Raw genomic sequence first — 18,348 nt, forward strand, 5'->3', positions numbered from 1 at the left:
AAAATAAATGCCTTCAATCCAGGAATTAGGCAAGCGAACTTTCCCTGAACTGTTTCCAAAATAAGTGTATCTCTCCTTAGGTAAGGAGGTCAAAACTACACACAATATTCTAGATACATGTGATGCATAAACACTGACACTGACATTCTGAATCAAAATACTATGAGATCATTGAAACATAGAAAATAGGTGCAGGAGTAGGCTATTTGACCCTTCTAGCCCACACCACCATTCAATATGATCATGGCTGATCATGCAATTTCAGTATCCCACTCCTACTTCTTCTCCATGCCCTTATCCCTTTAGCTGCGTAGGCCACATCCAGCTCCCTCCTGAATATACCTAATCAACTTGCCCCAACAGCTTTCTGTGGGAGATAATTCCACAGGTTCACAGCTTTCTAAGTGAAGAAATTCTTCCTCATCTCAGTCCTGAATGGCTTACCCCTTATTCATAGACTGTGACCCCTAGTTCTGGACTTCCCAACAATGGGAACATTCTTTCCACTTCTAGTGTGTCCAGTCCCATCAGGATTTTAAATGTTTCTATGAGATCCCCCCTCATTCTTCTAAATTCCAGTGAGTACAAGCCCAGTCAATCTAGTGTTTCTTCATATGTCAATCCTGCCATCCCAGGAATCAGTCTGGCAAACCTTTGCTGGACTCCCTCAATAGCAAGAATATCTTTCCTCAGACTAGGAGACCAAAATTGCACACAATACTCAAGGTGTTGCCTCACCAAGGCCCTGTCTAATTGCAGCAAGACATTTTTCTGAAGAAGGGTCTCGACCCAAAACGTCAGCTTTCCTGCTCCTCTGATGCTGCTTGGCCTGCTGTGTTCATCCAGCTCTACACCTTGTTATAGCAAGACATTCCTACTCCTTTACTCAAATGAAAAGTGGCTTAGGTCCTATGTTACTGCTCTACTGTCAGAGTGACATTAGCATGCATGAATCCATATAATGAAAAGGAATACTCACCACGGCTCTTGTAAGTCTTAGCAACACCAAATGAGTCAGAAACCAATACAATGTATTACCAAATGGCCGGTGGAATTGTATCAAGCTAGTCAGGCCTTTCAATTTGCTGGTATGTAACATACTCAACTAGCATGAAAACAGATGGGCTCTGACATTTATGGCTCCTTCCAAACAGTATCACTCACAAAAGCACATACACCAGCCCATTTCTTTTCTGGCCTTTCCATGTGACATGGAGTTGCAACAATACTTGATCATCTTGGTCAGGACCATCATTCTGGATTTGGCCACTGGTTATACAGATTCATCTCCTACCCAATTTAGCTGGGGCTATGTACCATAGCATATCTGAGCAAAAAACCCTCCTGCTCCTTCCATGTTCAAAGTATTTACAATGCAACAATCAATAAAGCCATGTTACTACACACCATCCTTGGCCACTAAGACCTAGTGTGGGACTTGAATGCAGAGTTTCTAGCTCAGAGGAAGGGATACTACTTACTGGGCCACTAGAACCTTCTTCATGTTGAGTTAGTTAATAGTGAAGAAATGGTCTTAGATTACAGGAGAATATATACTCTGAGGGGCATGGATAGGGTGAACGGGAAGCAGCTGTACCTCTTAGTTGAAGGATCAATAACAAGGGGGCATATTTTCTTTCTATGAAGGGCGGGAGGTTTAGAGGGGATTTGAGGAAAGAATTTTCACCCAGAGAGTGGTGGGAATCTGGAATGCAGTTCAGGTGGGAAACCTCACAACCTTTAAAAGGTACTTGGATGAGTATTTGAGCTGTCATAAACATTCAGGGCTATGGGCCAAATGCTGGAAAGTGGAATTAGTATAATTAAGCGATGGGTTTTCTTTTGTTGGTGCAGACTTTATGGGCTGAAGGGGCTCTCTGTACTCTATGACTCGATGCTTTGGCATTAAATAAAAACAAAAAGAATACTAGAGAAACTCAGCAGGTCAGGTGGTATCTGTGAACAGAAAGAGTTTTCAGATCCATGACGTTTCGTTAATTGTGTGTGTCTTTCTTTCTCTCTGTTTACAGGTGCTGCCTGACTTGCTGGGCATTTTCAGCATTCACTGCTCTTATTTCAGATTCTCAACATCCTAAGTATTCTGCTCGTCGATGACTGTAACTCAATCGGGGTTGTCTTCTCTAGAGACAAAAGGAGAATATTTTACTTATTCCTTTGGAATTGTTCCAATTCTTTGGTATTTTTAATCAATCCATGGTAATGCTCTGTGTGTGTGTGTTGTCTGCAAGGATATATATTCATTCAGGAATACTTTGGCCCAGCACTTTGTAACCAGTGAGCTATCATGTGCCTGTTCCTGTTTCTGATACATCTCTTGGCTGTCCCTGGTTTGGGACAAAATGATTCACTCTGTAGACTTCGAGGTAGGTTTGATTTGCCTCGGCTATCAAAGGACGGGGACATTGTCATTGGCGGATCGTTCAACATTCACTATTATCGAGAGGAGCAATTTCTTGACTTCAGAAGCCCGCCAGGACCCCCGGAGTGCAAAAGGTCAGTTCACCCTTCCAAATAGGAACTTGTGTTTCTTTGTTCGTGTGTTGTACAGAATGGCTATTGAAGGACTGACTCTTGCACCGAGCTTAGCGTTAGCATCTTAATTTTTCGGTTTTGTTTAACAAATGCGGGGGATTTGGGAAGCTTAGAGATCCTTAGGTGGTAGAAGTGCTGCTGATTTGAGCTCTAGTGCACGATAACGGCCGCGGCTTACAGCGCCCTTGTGTACCTCCCTCCCCTAAACAACAAACTGGGTTTAGTCCGGGCCAATCGCTTCAGATGATAAAACTATTTTTTATATATGGTTTCATGGGATGTTAGCCTTGCTGATAAATTCAGCATTAATTGCCCATTCCTAATGGCCTTTGAGAAGGTGGTGGTGAGCTGCCTCCATTCAATCCATATGGTGTAAATATATCCACAGTGCTGCTAGGGAGGGAGTTTCGGGGTTTTAACCTGTTTTAGAAGCAGTATGGAGTTGGTTACAATATTGGCATGAAAGCAGACATGGGCAGACATGCAAACCAAATGGTATAACATTGCCCATCTGACAAAGAGTCTGCCTCCCATTCAGTTCCATTGAGTTAACTATAACCTAATACTGGGCAGCTCCAATAGTGGGGCACATGGGGCTTCACCTGTTTTCCAGACACATCCATGTCCGATTTCACACCCAACTGCACAACCAGATTCGTACTGAACAATGCTGCATGGTGTGATGTGGTTTGCTCATTTTCATACTATTTGATTTCTTGATCCATGGTCAGAAATTCATGGCAACTTTCAAAATGAAGGATACTTACTGCCTTTACTGGATGGTTTTAGCTCCCTCTTATTCTCATTAAAATGCTGACATTCAGATGAAATCAGAATATCCCAACTCATTATAAATAATATTCATTTTTGACAAGTGAAACTGTGCGGTAATCTCACCGGGGAGGAGGCAAAAAATAGGTCACTAGGTGAAGGAACACATTTATGAAAAGTATTTATGTACTTATTGCTAGCCAAGTCATACACAGATTTTATGCATTTGTAAATCACAGAAGTGTTACAGTGTAGAAGCAGGTCACTCAGCCTATTGTATTTACACCAGCTCTTCAAATGAGCAATAGAAACTTACAGTTAAATTGAGATTTTGGCATTGTTTCTTCTATTAAGCAAGTAAGTCATTAAAGGGAAATCTCTTTTGTTCACAAAACATTTTTTTTTGTCATCCCTTGAAAATTAGAGATAGCTGCAGCCCATGTTGTGAAATTACAAAGTGAATAGGACAAAGTTAGTGTGAATGCAGTGTGGCAAAATTCTAGTCAATAACATTGCTCACTAACCCCAGCAGTATCACCGAAAGGAGGAGAAAAGGCTCACAATATGCACTCAAAGAACATTGTATTTCTTTATTATCTTCATTGAAAACGCCGTACCATTTCAGTGCAAGTGCAGAAATGGCGAGGAACAAAGAAAGTTATTCCACTAGAGTTCGACTGGGCTCCCGTTTCACACTTGTTTTTCTTTAAGCTGAGTTTAATAGCCAATAACACAATCTAGTCCCAATGATTTATTTGTCTGTTTCGCCTCACAGTTTTGACTTGACACAGTTTCAGTTTGCCCAGACCATGATCTACACCATCGAGGAAATAAACAGGAACCAGACTCTGATACCGAATATTACACTGGGCTATCAGATTCACGATGGCTGCGGGGACCCAGCCATGTCGACCAAAGTCACCACCCTTCTCATCAGTGGACAGGAAGAAACCCTCGCTGACCCGAAGTGCAAAACAACCTCCAACACCCCGGCTATAGTTACAGATGCCGAATCCATGCAATCTGTTGCTGTTGCAAGAGTCATTACTCCCTTCAATGTCACAATGGTAGGAAATACCACAGCATCAGCACATTTCCCTGTACTCATGTCAGAAAAGATGTTCTTTTATGCATAAATTGTTGCTTGATTTCAAAGTTAGTTTACTTCCAATTTGAAATACTAAACAAACCAATTCACTGTATAAATATACGTGGGCATCCAAGAAAAAGGAATGGCGCTAGAAATTCTCAGCAAGTCTGGCAACAGGTGTGGAGAAATAAACAGAATTAACACTTCAGACTAATGGCCTTCCTTTACAGTATTCCTAATATTTTCTGTTTTAGCTTCAAATTTCCAGCATTCACAGTACTTTGCCTTTTTACATACACCTGACCTTCAGGGCTTTACTTCACATAGAATTACATGATGTATACAGAAACAGGCCTTTTAGTCCAAGCAATTCATCCTGACATTTATCCTTGCCTTCCTTCCTGAGCCTCCTTCAAACGTTCCTCTTTAAGCATAACTTCAATTTCCTTCTCTCTTGTAAGTTTATCCGATTTCCTCTTGAACACATCTACAAAATTAAAGTCATAGCGAAAATTTGTAGCTCAGGTTGTGAATGCAATTGTGCATTAGCTCACTGAGCCGGCTGTTCTGTGGTGTGCAGACGTTTTGTTACCTTTCTAGGCAACATCATCAGTGTGACCTATAATCGAAGTGTCAGTGTTCTGCTTCCTTCCAGATTTATATGCTCCTCTGGTGTGATGGTCTTGTCACTTGCAGTTTAGTTCTTTTAGCAGCGGTCTGTATACGGGGTCTATTTCTATGTGTTTGTTAATAGAGACCCGTATTGAGAAGCAGGCTTCCAGAAATTCCCTTGCATGTCTGATGTTCGCTTATCCCAGTATGGTCACTTTGTCCCAGTCACACTGATGGCTCTCGTTGTCTGTGAGTATTGAGACAAGTGAATATTGGTCGTGCCAGCTAGCAGTTAAAGGTCATGACTCCATTAACAAACACATCGAAATAGACCCCAAATACAGACAGCTGCTAAAACAACAGAACCAGAGAGGTATATGAAAGGGGTAGGTAATTGAGAGGATTATGGATGGCAGACAAGGACAGAAGAGAAACTGAATAAGTGACAATGAGAGCTGAGAGTTGCAGAGAATGGGTAGTCTTTGCTGAAAGCAACCCAAAAATATTTTCTCTCTGTCTGTTCTATTTAAACATTTCATAATATTAAAAACCTCGAATAGGCAATATCACAGCCTTGTCCTTTTGAAAAGTGACCCAGCCTGGTCGTGCTTTCCTGATAACTATAGCCTCAGAATCCTCCTCTCCTCTCCACTGTACCTCTATATTTTTAATATAATATGGTAACCATATTATGTAGTTATTTTGTCACTGTGCTTATCTTAAGAGTGCTAAGTTTTATATTATATTGATTTTCAGACAAAGGGTAATGAAAATCTACAACTCACTCCATCAATGTTTGTTCAAACTAGAGGTCAAGTGCAAATTTTAAAGCTAGATTGACAATGTTCTGTTGTTCTGAACTTTTTATTTCTCTACTTTTTCTAATTCTTTTCCCCTAAGAATTTGTACTTAAGAATATGTACCTAGATACATTTCTATCTAAGATGGCACCATAAATGGCAACTTGAAAACTTTTCACTATACTCATTTGAGTACGTGTGACAATAAAGCTAATTCTAATTCTAAATCTAATTCTAAAATATTTGATGGGCCAGGCTTAAAAATTCTGAAACTAAAAGGGTAGTTTGAGTTAAGATACTAATTAGCCATGATCTAATCGAATGGTTCAACAGATTTATGGGACAGGTCCATGATTCTATGGTTAATCTTTAGATTATTTTTTTCTCGTCGTTTGTGTCACTGATTGGGCAGTGCAAAGCATTTGGTGCTCATCCCTAGTTGACCTTGAATAGGTGGTACCACAAGGTGGTATTCTTGAACCACTGCAGTACTTATGGTGGAGATCCAACTACAATGTTGTTAGGAAATGAGTTCTAGGATTTTGACCTAGCGACACTGAAGGAACAATGGTATATTTCCAAATCAAGATGGTGTTTGGCTTAGAGGTCAACTTGCAGGTGGGAGTGTTCCCATGTACCTCTACCCTTGTCTTTCTTGAGGGTAGAGGTTGTGGGTTTGGAAGTTGCTGTCAGATGGGCTTTGATGAGTTGCTGCAGTGCACCTTGTAGACGCTGCTATCACTGTGCATTGGTGGTGAAGAGAATGAATGTTAATGGTGGCGGCTGGGGTACCAAAATCATCATATAACACATTTAAACATTGCCCAAAATATTATCAAATGAGCCTCTTAGAGTATAAATTGGATGAAACTCCAAAAACATAAGAAACAGCAGGAACAGGCTGTCCAATCACTCGAAATTGCTCTGCCAGCCAGTAAAATTTGGGTAATCTTTGATTTCCACTTTACTTTTACACAAGGATATTATTAAATTGGAAAGAGTGCAGAAAAGATTTACGAGGACATTACCAAGACTGAAAGGTTTGAGTTATAAGGAGAGGCTGGATAGGCAGGGACTTTTCTCCCTGGACCGTACGAGGTTGAAGGATGACCTTATAGAGGTTTATAAAATCATGAGGGGTATAGATAAGGTCAATAGCAAAGGTCTTTTCCCTAAGGTCAGGAAGTTCAAAACTAGAGGGCATAATCTTAAGGAAAGAGGGGAAAGATTTAAAAGGGAAATAAGGGGCAACTTTTTCACACAAATGGTAGTTCGTAATATTAGGCAGGACTTGGACAGTGTTGATTGGAAGCGGCTGTTTGAGGGTAAATCCACGTTGGACGTGTGGGAGTATTTCAAGGAGCGGTTGATAAGAGTTCAGGAACAGCATGTTCCTGCAAGAATGAAGGATAGGGAGGACAAGTTACGTGAACCTTGGATGACCAGGGATGTTATGACCTTGGTCAAAAAGAAAAAGGAAGCATATGAAAGGTCTAGGAGGATGGTACTGACAAAGCTCTTGAAGTATATAAGGAAAGTAGGAAAGAACTTTAGCAAGGAATTAGAAGGGCTAAAAAAGGTCATGAAAAGTTGTTAGCAAACAAGATTAAGGAGAATCCCATGGCTTTTTATACATATATAAAAAGCAAGAGGGTAGCCAGGGAAAGGGTTGGCCCACTCAAGCACAAAGGAGGAAATGTATGTGTGGAGTCTGAAGAGGTAGGTGAGGTCTTAAAGGAATACTTTGTATTCACCAAAGAGAAGGAATTGGTGGAGGATGATCTTAGGGAAGGGAGTGTCGAGTTTCTAAGCCAAGTTGCTTTAAAAAGGAAGAGGTGCTGTGCGTCTTAAAAAGTATTAAGATAGATAAGTCCCTGGGATCTGATGGGATTTATCCCAGTATATAGAGGGAGGCAAGAGAGCAAATTGCTGGAGCATTGACAGACATCTTTGTATCCTGTTTGGCCACAGGTGAGGTCCCAGAGGACTGGAGAATAGGTAATGTTATCACATTGTTTAAAACAGGGTAAGAGGGATAATCCTCATGTCAGTAGTAGGGAAATTATTGGAAAAGATTCTCAGGGACAAGATCTATAAGCATTTCGAAGCAAATGGACTGATTAGCAATAAAACTGCATGGTCTTGTGTGGAGCAGGTCATGCCTCACTAACTTGATCAAGTTTTTTGAGGATGTGATGGAAATTATTGACGAAGGAAAAACAGTTGACATTGTCTCATGGATTCAGTAAAGCCTTTGACAAGGTCCCTCATGGCAGACTGGTAAAAAAGGTGAAGTCACATGGTATCAGGGTGAGCTGGCAAGATGGATATAGAACTGGCTCAGTCATAAGAGACAGAGGGTAGCGGTGGAAGGATGCTTTTCGGAATTGAGATCTGTGACCAGTGGTGTTCCACAGGGATCAGTGCTGGGACCTCTGCTGTTCATGATCTACATAAGTAATTTGGAGGAAAATGTGGCTGGTCTAATTAGTAAGTTTGCGAACGATACAAAGATTGGTGGAGTTGCGGATAATAAGGAGGATTATCAGAGGATGCAGCAGGATATAGATCCGTTGGAGGCATGGGCAGAAAAATGGCAGATGGAGTTTAATCCAGACAAATGTGAGATGATGCCTTTTGGAAGGTCAAGTACAGGTGGCAATTATACAGTGAATGGCAGAACCCTTAGGAGTATTGATATGCAGAGGGATATGGGTGTGCAGGTCCACAGATCACTGAAGGTAGCAGCGCAGGTAGATAAAGTGGTAAAAAAAAAGGCCTATGGCAAGCTTTCCTTCATTTGAAGGGGTGTTGAGTGCAAGGATAGACAAGTTATGCTGCAGCTTTATAGAACTTTAATTAGGCTACACTTGGGATATTGCGAACTATTCTAGTCACCACACTATCAGAAGGACGTGGATGCTTTGGAAAGGGTACAGAAAAGGTTTACCAGCATGTTGCCTGGTATGGGGATTTTAGCTAAGAGGTACGTTTTTCATTCAAATGTGCTGAGTGCTGGAATGCACTGCCAGAGGAGGCAGTGGAAGCAGACACAAAGCAGCATTCAAGAAGGACCTGAAAGAATACATGAATAGGAAGGGAATAGAGAGATATGAATCCTGTAAGTGAAGACAATTTTAATATGTAAGGGCAAAACATGTCGACACAGGCTTGGAGGGCTGAAGGGCCTGTGCTGTATTGTTTTTTGTTCTTTTGTTCTTGTTCTTTGTCAGAGGAAGTGGTAAATACAAGTCCAGCTACAGCATTTAAAAGACATTTGGACAGGTATATGAGCAAGAAAGGTTCAGAGTGACACGGGCCAAACGTAGGCAAATGGGACTAATTTAGTTTGGGAAACCTGGCCGGCATGGACAAGTTGGACCAAAGGCTTTGTTTCTGTGTTGTCTGACTCTATGACCTTCTCCATATACTGAATGATACTCTTAGGAGCCAGAAGCATAACAATCTCAGAAGCATAAGAGGTAGGAGCAGGAGTAGAGCATTTGGCCTGTTGAACTGCTCTAACATTTATTATGATCAAGGCTGATCCTGAGCGCAATCTCCATTTTTCTGCCCAAACCCTGACCACGAATCCATTATCAATCATCAGAAAAACCCAACTGGTTCACCAGGAAAGAAAACTGCCATCCTTGGTCTGGCCTACATGTAACTCCAGACTCAGCAAAGTGTTCGACTCATAACTACCCTGTGGGCAATTAAGGACAGGTAATAAATGCAGGACTAGCCAGTGAAGCCCTCATCCTATGAATGAATAAAAGTATATTTGACTGTGGCCATGAAACTGTAATTAATTTGGAATCACTAATGCTAGTGTGGGGAAGAAATCGTAGAGTAATACAGCATGAAAACAGACCATTCGGTCCAACCAGTCCATGTTGACCATGTTCCCAAACTAAACTAGTCCCACCTGCCTGCGCTTGGCCCATTTACCTCAAAACCTTTCCTATTCACGAACTTATCAAAATGTCTTTTTAATGTTATAACTGTACCTGCATTCACCACTTTCTCTGGCAGTTCATTCTACACACGAACCACTCTCTGTACAAAAGAGTTGCCTCTTGTATGCTTTCCAAATCTTTCTCCTCTCACCTTAGAAATATACCCCTAGATTTGAACTCCCCCACCCAAGGGAAAAGACCCTTGTCAGTAACCTTGTCTATGCCCCTCATCATTTTATAAATCATAATAAGATTACCCCTCAACCTGTTATGCTTCAGCGAAAAAAGTCCCAGCCTCTCCAGTCCATTTTTTCTTATTTCAAACCCTCCATTCCTGACAACATCCTGGCAAATCTTTTCTGAACCCTCTCCAGTTTAAAAATATCATTCTTATAACAAGGTGACCAGAACAGTACACAGTGCTCCAGAAGAGGCCTCACCAATGTCCTGTACAACCTCAACATGACATTCCAATTCCAATACTCAAAGGTCTCAGTAAGAAGGCACATGTGCTAAATGCCTTCCTAACCACCCCATCTACCTTACCAGGACTGGCGAATATGTGCCTCGAGACCCACAGTGATGTAAACACTAAAGTAAATCAAAGAACTGAGGATGCTGAAAATCTGAAGCAAAAACTGAATCGCTGGAGGAACTCAGCAGGTCTGGCAGCATCTGTGGAAAGAAATCAGTGTTAACATTTTGAGTTCAATAACCCTTGTTCAGTTCTAAAGGACTGAGGGGGTCACAGGACTGGAAACATTAACTCTGCTTTCTTTCCACAGATGCTGCTACGTTTCTCCAGCAATTTCTGATTTTACCACAGCAATGTGGTGATTTCTTAGCTACTCACTCAAATGGCAAGCAAGACACTCAATTCATAGGCAGTAAGGGGTGGGCAACAAGTGTTGGCATTGGCAAAACCTTCTGTTAAAGAATAGCTCAAATACATTCAAGAATTAAGTAGAATTTCACTTATTGATTCACCAGCTGGTCCACATGTTTTTGGATAGGTTGGAATTGTTGAAAAGACAGTATTTATTTTCCTGAGAACATAATTAGCAATTCCAAATTCTAATGGCCACTTATCCTTTCAATTCCCTTAGTTCAGCTATTCTGCTGCTTATGATTATCTCAACAACATGTACGAATTCCCTACGTTTTTCCGAACCATCCCAAATGACTACCACCAAGTGGACGGTTTAGCTCAGCTTGTCAAATACTTTGGATGGAACTGGATCGGCACAATAAGGAGCAACTCCACCTATGGTGCCCTAGCAATGGACGAGATTATCAAAAGTATGGAGAGTTTTGGTATTTGTATTGCTTTCTCCGAAGCCGTTCACAAAACAGACTCGAAAGAGAAGCTACTGAATCTCATCAAAATCATCAAAGAGGCCACCACAAAGATCATAGTTGCCTTTGTCGCTCAGGCAGATATGGCAGTCCTTTTGCAAGAAGTTGTCCGGCAGAACGTGACGGGAATCCAGTGGATTGGGAGTGAGTCTTGGATCACGATGCCCGACATCTCTCCCAAAAAAGATGCGAGATTCCTGGTTGGCACGGTGGGTTTTGCTGTCCCGAAGGCCATACTACCGGGGCTAAAGGAATTTCTTCTTGAAGTTCACCCATCAAAATATCCAAGAAATGTATTTGTGACTGAGTTTTGGGAAACCACATTTGAATGTGTCTGGCAAAAACCAGATAACCTCACTCAGATTGACAGTGATTTTGAGGTCAAGTTCTGCACTGGAGATGAAAAGCTGGAAGAAGTGGATAATCAATACACCGATACATCACAGCTGAGAATTGCTTACAACGTATACAAAGCCGTGTATGCAATAGCACATTCCCTTAATAACATGCTGTCAAAAACAAATTTTACCTTTACACAACTTGACCTTTGGGAGGTACGAAGTTTCTAAGTTTCTTGGAAATCTGCTATTTCTGATTCTTTTGGAGACAATATGTACTTTACTCGCTGAATCTGTTTAATTCATTTATAGATAAGGTAATAATTTTGTAGATACAAAGGTTAAATCACTTCTGAACACTGTTTGTAGAAGAGTTTATGAGTTTCATCAATATTGTCTGTGATGTGTGAAATTTCAGAGATAGATTTAACCAGAATAAATCTACCATTTGAGCAGAAAAACCATAAAATAGAATTTGTTTTCAAAAATAGAAGTACATTGTCATGATCTGATTTCTAATTTTCTGAAAATGTTGTCTACATTTTGATTGGAGAGAAGATTGTAAAATAATTTCTAATTTTGATTTAATGGTACACAATCAATTGAGTTTTAAAATATCATCTCACCACCGATTTATAATTTCTCTTTTCTTGTCCTTTTACTCTAGCTGCTTCATTATATGTATGCTGTGAACTTTACAGCGCGGAATGGAGAAAGTATATACTTCGACCCAAACTTAGATACAGTCCCATTGTATGAATTGGTAAATTGGCAGATGAATTCTGAAGGTGTCGCTCATGTAGTGACAGTTGGGCATTATGATGGACTTGTAGCTTTTGACAAAAGGCTTTATTTAAACAAAGAAAATATTGTTTGGATAATTGGGAAAAAGGAGGTAAGTTCATCTTTGAAATATGTTTATTTCCGATTGTACATCATGGTCTTGAAATGACATTGTAGTTGTCCTACACTATCATCACATTATGGGTTCATTGAAAATCCTTCCTTTACTGACATAATAGACTCATAAACACTGGATGGACACAGAAGACCACACTAAAGGAAAGGGCAGTTAATGTGTAAATCATTACCTCCAAATTCCTTTCAAAGTATCACAATACATTATTGCTATTTCGAAGTCCTGGAACTCCCTACTTAATGGTGCTTTGGGTGTGCCATTGCTGCAGTTTGTATTATCCTTTCATGGAAAAGTGATGTTTGGCAATGTCATCATTTATTACCGATCCCTAATTGTCTGAGAACTGATTGTTTTACCATTTCCAAGAGCAGTTAAGACTCAACCACACAACTGTGGATCCAGAGTCACATCTGAACCAGCCTGAGTAAGGATGGGTGATTTCCTTCCCTAGAGGATGTTAACGAACTGGATGGTTTTTTTTTAATGATAATCAACAGTAGGTTTGTGGTCACCATTACTAAGACTGGCTTTCAATTCTACCAGCTACCATGGAGGAATTGGAACCCACACCCCAAATCATTAGTCTATGCCCCTGGATTATTAATTCAGTGACAATGCCACTATACCAACACCTCCCCAAGTGCCATAGGTTTTATTTCAGTGAATCAAGTAGAAGGAATGGACGATAAATGCTTGTCTTAGTGGAAACACTTATATTCAGAAAATTAATTTGAATACACTTTTAAAGTAGTTACATATTGTAAGAGATAAATAGCAAAAACTGTTTTCCCTTGTTAAGGAGTCATTGAGGAGAAGTCACGAAGTTAAAACTGACTGAAACAGTAATTAGAGTTTCAAAAGATTTCTTTTTATGCTAATAACTGAAAGAGTATCCAATATTTTACTGCAGAAAATGTTGCTGTAGAGACCATTGATTCTGTGAAAAAAGTATTAGTTAATCATATGATCCCTAAAGTGTAGAAGCAGGCCATTCAGCCCATCGAGACCACACCAACCCTCTGAAGAATATCCCACCCAGACCCACGCCGCTACCTGACCCCTGCATTTCCCATGGCTAACCTGCCTCGCCTGCACACTATGGACAATTTGGCACGGCAAAACCACCTAACCTGCACATTGGACTGTGGGAGGAAACCAGAGCATCCAGAGGAAACCCACGCAAACACAGGGAGAATGTGCAAACTCCACACAAACCATCACACAAGACTGGTATCAAACCCAGATCTGTAGTGCTGTGACGCAGCAGTGCTAACCACTGAGCCACCACAGTTTACAAACCACAGTTTGTAAACTGTTTATTCAAATTTAATCTGTTTAATTGCAACCGGGGATTTTCTTAATTGATAATTATATTAAATGAAGCCTAAATATATCAAAGACATGCCTTATTTTGGTCACTTGTTCTAACACAACCAGGCACAAGATTACAGAATCTCGTGACCTTAAGTGACATCCTCTTTTAAAGGTCACTGGATTGAACAAAATACCCTTTCTTTATCCAAGGTTCCTCGGGGAGTTTGTTCTGACAGCTGTCTTCCTGGCACTTGGAAAACCGTCAAAAAAGAAATGCCCTTGTGTTGTTTTACCTGTATACCGTGCTCTGATGGTGAGATCAGCAATGTGACAGGTATTTATCAATATAGAACTATATAACAGGACAGAAAGAGGCCATTGTATCCATTCTCACTTTGACATCTCTTTGAAAGTTAGTCACACTCCCTCGTTCTTTCCATGTAGCTCTGCAAATTTTCCTCTTCCAACAAAATGATCCAATTCCCTTCTGAGAATTACTATTGAATCTGTTTCTACCACTCTTTCATTCACTGCATTTCAGATCATTTCAGAAGTCAATGCATGAACGGAACTCTCCTTGTCTCCCCACCCTCGTGCACCACCCTGTACTTTTGCCATTTATATTAATATTGCATCATATAGTTACCAACCCCTCTGCCACAGGAGACAACTTCTCCACACCCAATCCCTGAGAATCCCTCATAATGTTGTTTATCTCTATTGAATTCCACTTTGACCTTCTTTGCCCTCAGTGAACTAAGTCCAAAGCCTCCATACAGCTGTATTTCCCTTGTTCCTTTGCCAATCTGGTAAATATCTTCACCAGGGTGTCTCTGTGTGCCCTTGAAGGTGTGAGCTGACAGTGGGTTAAGCAGTTGGACAGATTCCATCAAGTCAAGAAGTCATAACGAAGCAGAGAGACTATATGCTGCCTCCTCTGCGGAGTAATTTATCAGCCCCATTCCCCTGCTTGACCCCTATGGGCCTGTAAGTTTATTCCCACCAATAGCTTGTTCATTTACCTTTTGAAATCATTTCTCAATTCTCCTTTCACTATCTTCACAGACAGGGAATTCCAAGTTAATTTCACTTGCTGCCTAAAAATTGTTCCTTCTCACATCCCCCACCCTGCATCTCTGACCTCAAGCCTGCCCCACCATTCAATAAGATCACGACAGAAGGCCCAGATCTTTACTTTTCATTTGTGCCAATTCCTCATAGCCGTAAATGCTCTGATATTTCAGAAATCTATCCACCTCCACTTTAAATACTTTCAGTGATCTAGCCTCCTAAACTCTGGGGATGGAGAATTCCACACTTTCGCTACTCTGAGAGAATAAATTCCTTGCTTGAGTTTCCCCCTATTGTGTAACAGTGCCTCCTTGATTGAGATTCCCTCATTAGTGAAAACATCTTCTTAACGTCAACCCTATCAAGTCCCCAGTAAGAACAGCTTTTTCCTGTCTGCCATATCTAAAACTCTCATAATCTTGGAAACTTTTGTCACATCTCCCCTCATTTTCCTCTACTTCAGGGAGAACAACCCTAGCTTTCCCAACCTAACCTGGTAGTTAAATCCCTTATCCCTGGAATCATTCCGGTAAACCTTCCCAGTACCTTCTAAAAGGCAAGATATAAAAACGCAGGATGAGAGTGTGCACTGGAAAATGAACACCCCTCCAATTCAAAGTACAAAGCATTGGCTCTTGCTGCCTTACACTTAAGACAGAACATGGGGAACTGGTGGTAACTCCCGTGTGGCTAAACAATACTTGAAACTGAATCAGAGCTTTGTAAAGGTTTTGCACAACTTCACTTGTGCTTTCCTATTAATACATGGCTGACAGTGAGGATGACGACATTGATTACAACAGTACATACATTGGTTTCGAATGGACAGACAAGTGGCAATTGAATTGTGAAGTGATGCATTTTAGCAGAAGGGATGGAGAGAGGCAACACAGACTAAATGATGCACTTCTAAAGAGTGTGCAGGGACAGATGGATTTATTAAACATTTAGCCACACTGGAGTTACCACCAATCCCCCATGTCATGTCTTAAATGTAAGGCAGCAAGAACCAATGCTTTGTACTTAGATTTGGAGGGTTGCTCATTTTCCAGTGCACTCTCTTATCCTGCACGTTCATTTCTTGCTCAAACATGTGAAAGTGTTGCCACCGTTTAATTTCACAATATGTAAAAATACAGTTATTGTAGAAAAATCTGTTTAATCGTGCAACTTTCATACAGACAAATACAACTACCAAGGGTGGGACGGGGTGGATGTCAAAGGAATTTTTATAACACAGGACGAGGAGCTCAGTAGCAAATAAGGTTGAAAATTCTTGCATTAAATCACTGTACAAATGAAACTTTGCCCTATTTCCCTTTCTAATTCAGGAACACAGAGGCTAATTGAAACACTTTTCTTTGGGCTCTCTCCACTTCAATCAGCAAACTCAGCACAATCTAGAGATCTTGCTGCACAGGATCGTAGTGTTATTTATTGGATGGATGAGGTATTTTAACTATGATGTCAGGTTGGAGACACTGTAGTTGTGCTTTGAAGCAAAGGAGATCGAGTGTACAAGACTTGGACAGGTTTAGACAAGGTAGACAAGGCAAAGCTGTTTCCATTAGCTGAAGATGCAAGGAGTAGGGGACAAAGATTGAAGGTTTCAAACAGGAGATTCTGGTGCAAATGTGAGAAAAGTAGCTCAGGCATTGAAGGAACCTGACACATTGCCCTTTAATGGCTGTAAGTATTGATCTACATGAAATACTAACAATGTGTCATATTGCTTTCTTGTAGACTCAGTATCTTGCTTAAAATGTCCACCAGAATACTGGTCCAATCAGTTCAAAACCCAGTGTGTACCAAAGAAGATTGAATTCCTTTCTTTCAACGATGAGATGGGAAGTTCACTTATGACCCTGGCAGTGATTGGAGCCTGTTTGACAGTGGCTACAGCTATCATCTTTTATAAGCACAGACAGACACCTCTTGTCAAAGCCAATAATTCTGAGTTGAGCTTCCTTCTTCTATTTGCCCTAACACTTTGCTTCCTCTGTTCTTTGGCCTTTATTGACCGGCCCTCTGTATGGTCATGCATGTTGCGCCACACTGTGTTCAGTATTACTTTTGTTCTTTGTCTCTCTTGTATTTTGGGGAAAACACTGGTTGTGTTGATGGCTTTCAAAACCAGACTTCCCAACAATAAAAAAATCCAATGGTTTAGTCCAATGCATCAAAGACTGAACGTTTGTGCCCTCACATCTGTCCAAACTATAATTTGTATTATCTGGCTAACCACTTCGCCTCCTTTCCCTGTGAACAGCACAAAGTACTACAAGACTATAATTATACTCGAATGTAATGTTGGGTCCTTGGTGTATTTCTGTTGTGTGTTTGGTTACATTGGTGCTTTGGCATGTGTGTGCTGTGCACTCGCATTTTTAGCCAGAAAACTGCCAGACAATTTCAACGAGGCAACTTTTATAACCTTCAGCATGCTTATATTTTGTGCAGTGTGGATAACATTTATCCCAGCGTACGTCAGCTCACCCGGAAAGTACACAGTAGCAGTAGAAGTTTTTGCCATTCTAGCATCAAGCTTTGGTCTGCTGTTCTGCATTTTTGCTCCCAAATGTTATATCATCTTATTTCAACCGGAAAAAAACACAAAGAAATATTTAATGCGTAGATCACATGCAAAAAAAATTTGAATTGTCTCCAAAACTGGGACTATGTGAGAAATGTCCAAAGCATCCTAATTAAATGGTTGCAGCTTTTGCAATGCAGATAAGTATCAACTTAAATTGGACTTGAACTTTTAAAAAATGTACTTTAGTAAGTGATTATGCAATCTCATGTCCGAAATTAAAATATTATTCAGTGACCTTTCCGTTTGGCAACACATGTAACATCTGCATCAATGTCAAAATGCATAGTGTTCTGTCTATTATTGTTAACTAAAATTCATCTTCTACATTTGGCATTTATAACATTAATAATAAACTTGTGAAATGCACTGAGATTTTACATTGCATTTATTCCAAAATGTCTGGTGTTGTAAATTGGAGCAGATCTCTCGTGACTTTTTTGACAGTGATTCTAAAGAGAACAAACCTCAGATATCGTTTTCAAGAGCAATGAGAGGAAACTTCATGGCTATATATCACAGTTCGAACTTATAGAGGAAACAGTCGCAATGTGTTTATGATCAATTAGAGATTAAAAGGCAACGATGCCATAGTTTTACCAGACCATAGACTTGCTTTGTCACCAGAGAGAGACAGCTGGTGGTGGTTTAACCTGAGGATCATCATGTGTCAGATGAGGGGAGTGATTGAGGAGGAAAGTACTTCATGGTAACCTCAGCCAAAGTGGGAATTGAATTTAGACCAAGTCAACAGATACATAATGGACCAGAGAAAATTCACTTGCTGTTTAACTTGCTGTTAATAAATAGAGACACGGCAAACAGAAATATAGGGCTAAATGTTCCCAAAATTGGTTAAGTGTCAATTTTGGGTTATTTCATAGAGGGTTTCTGAGTGACTTTTCTCACATAATTTTATGCAGTTCTCATTAAGTATGCATTCTGGATCCACAGCACTGTTGTTGCTGTATC

At 40.4% G+C, this 18,348-nt stretch overlaps 1 protein-coding gene across 1 annotated transcript; it reads left to right on the forward strand.

Annotated features, from left to right (window-relative positions):
* The first annotated feature begins 643 nt into the window (after window positions 1-643).
* On the forward strand, window positions 644-17,440 carry LOC109939053 (extracellular calcium-sensing receptor-like). The gene is made up of 6 exons (XM_020537372.1): window positions 644-660; window positions 4,085-4,391; window positions 10,892-11,695; window positions 12,147-12,374; window positions 13,923-14,046; window positions 16,527-17,440. Exons 2-6 carry the CDS (start codon window positions 4,134-4,136, stop codon window positions 17,438-17,440), a joined length of 2,328 nt encoding a protein of 775 aa, XP_020392961.2. The 5' UTR covers window positions 644-660; window positions 4,085-4,133.
* Window positions 17,441-18,348: the final 908 nt, after the last annotated feature.

Source organism: Rhincodon typus, chromosome 13, assembly GCF_021869965.1.
Source record: "Rhincodon typus isolate 14 chromosome 13, sRhiTyp1.1, whole genome shotgun sequence".
Classification (NCBI taxonomy): domain Eukaryota; kingdom Metazoa; phylum Chordata; class Chondrichthyes; order Orectolobiformes; family Rhincodontidae; genus Rhincodon; species Rhincodon typus.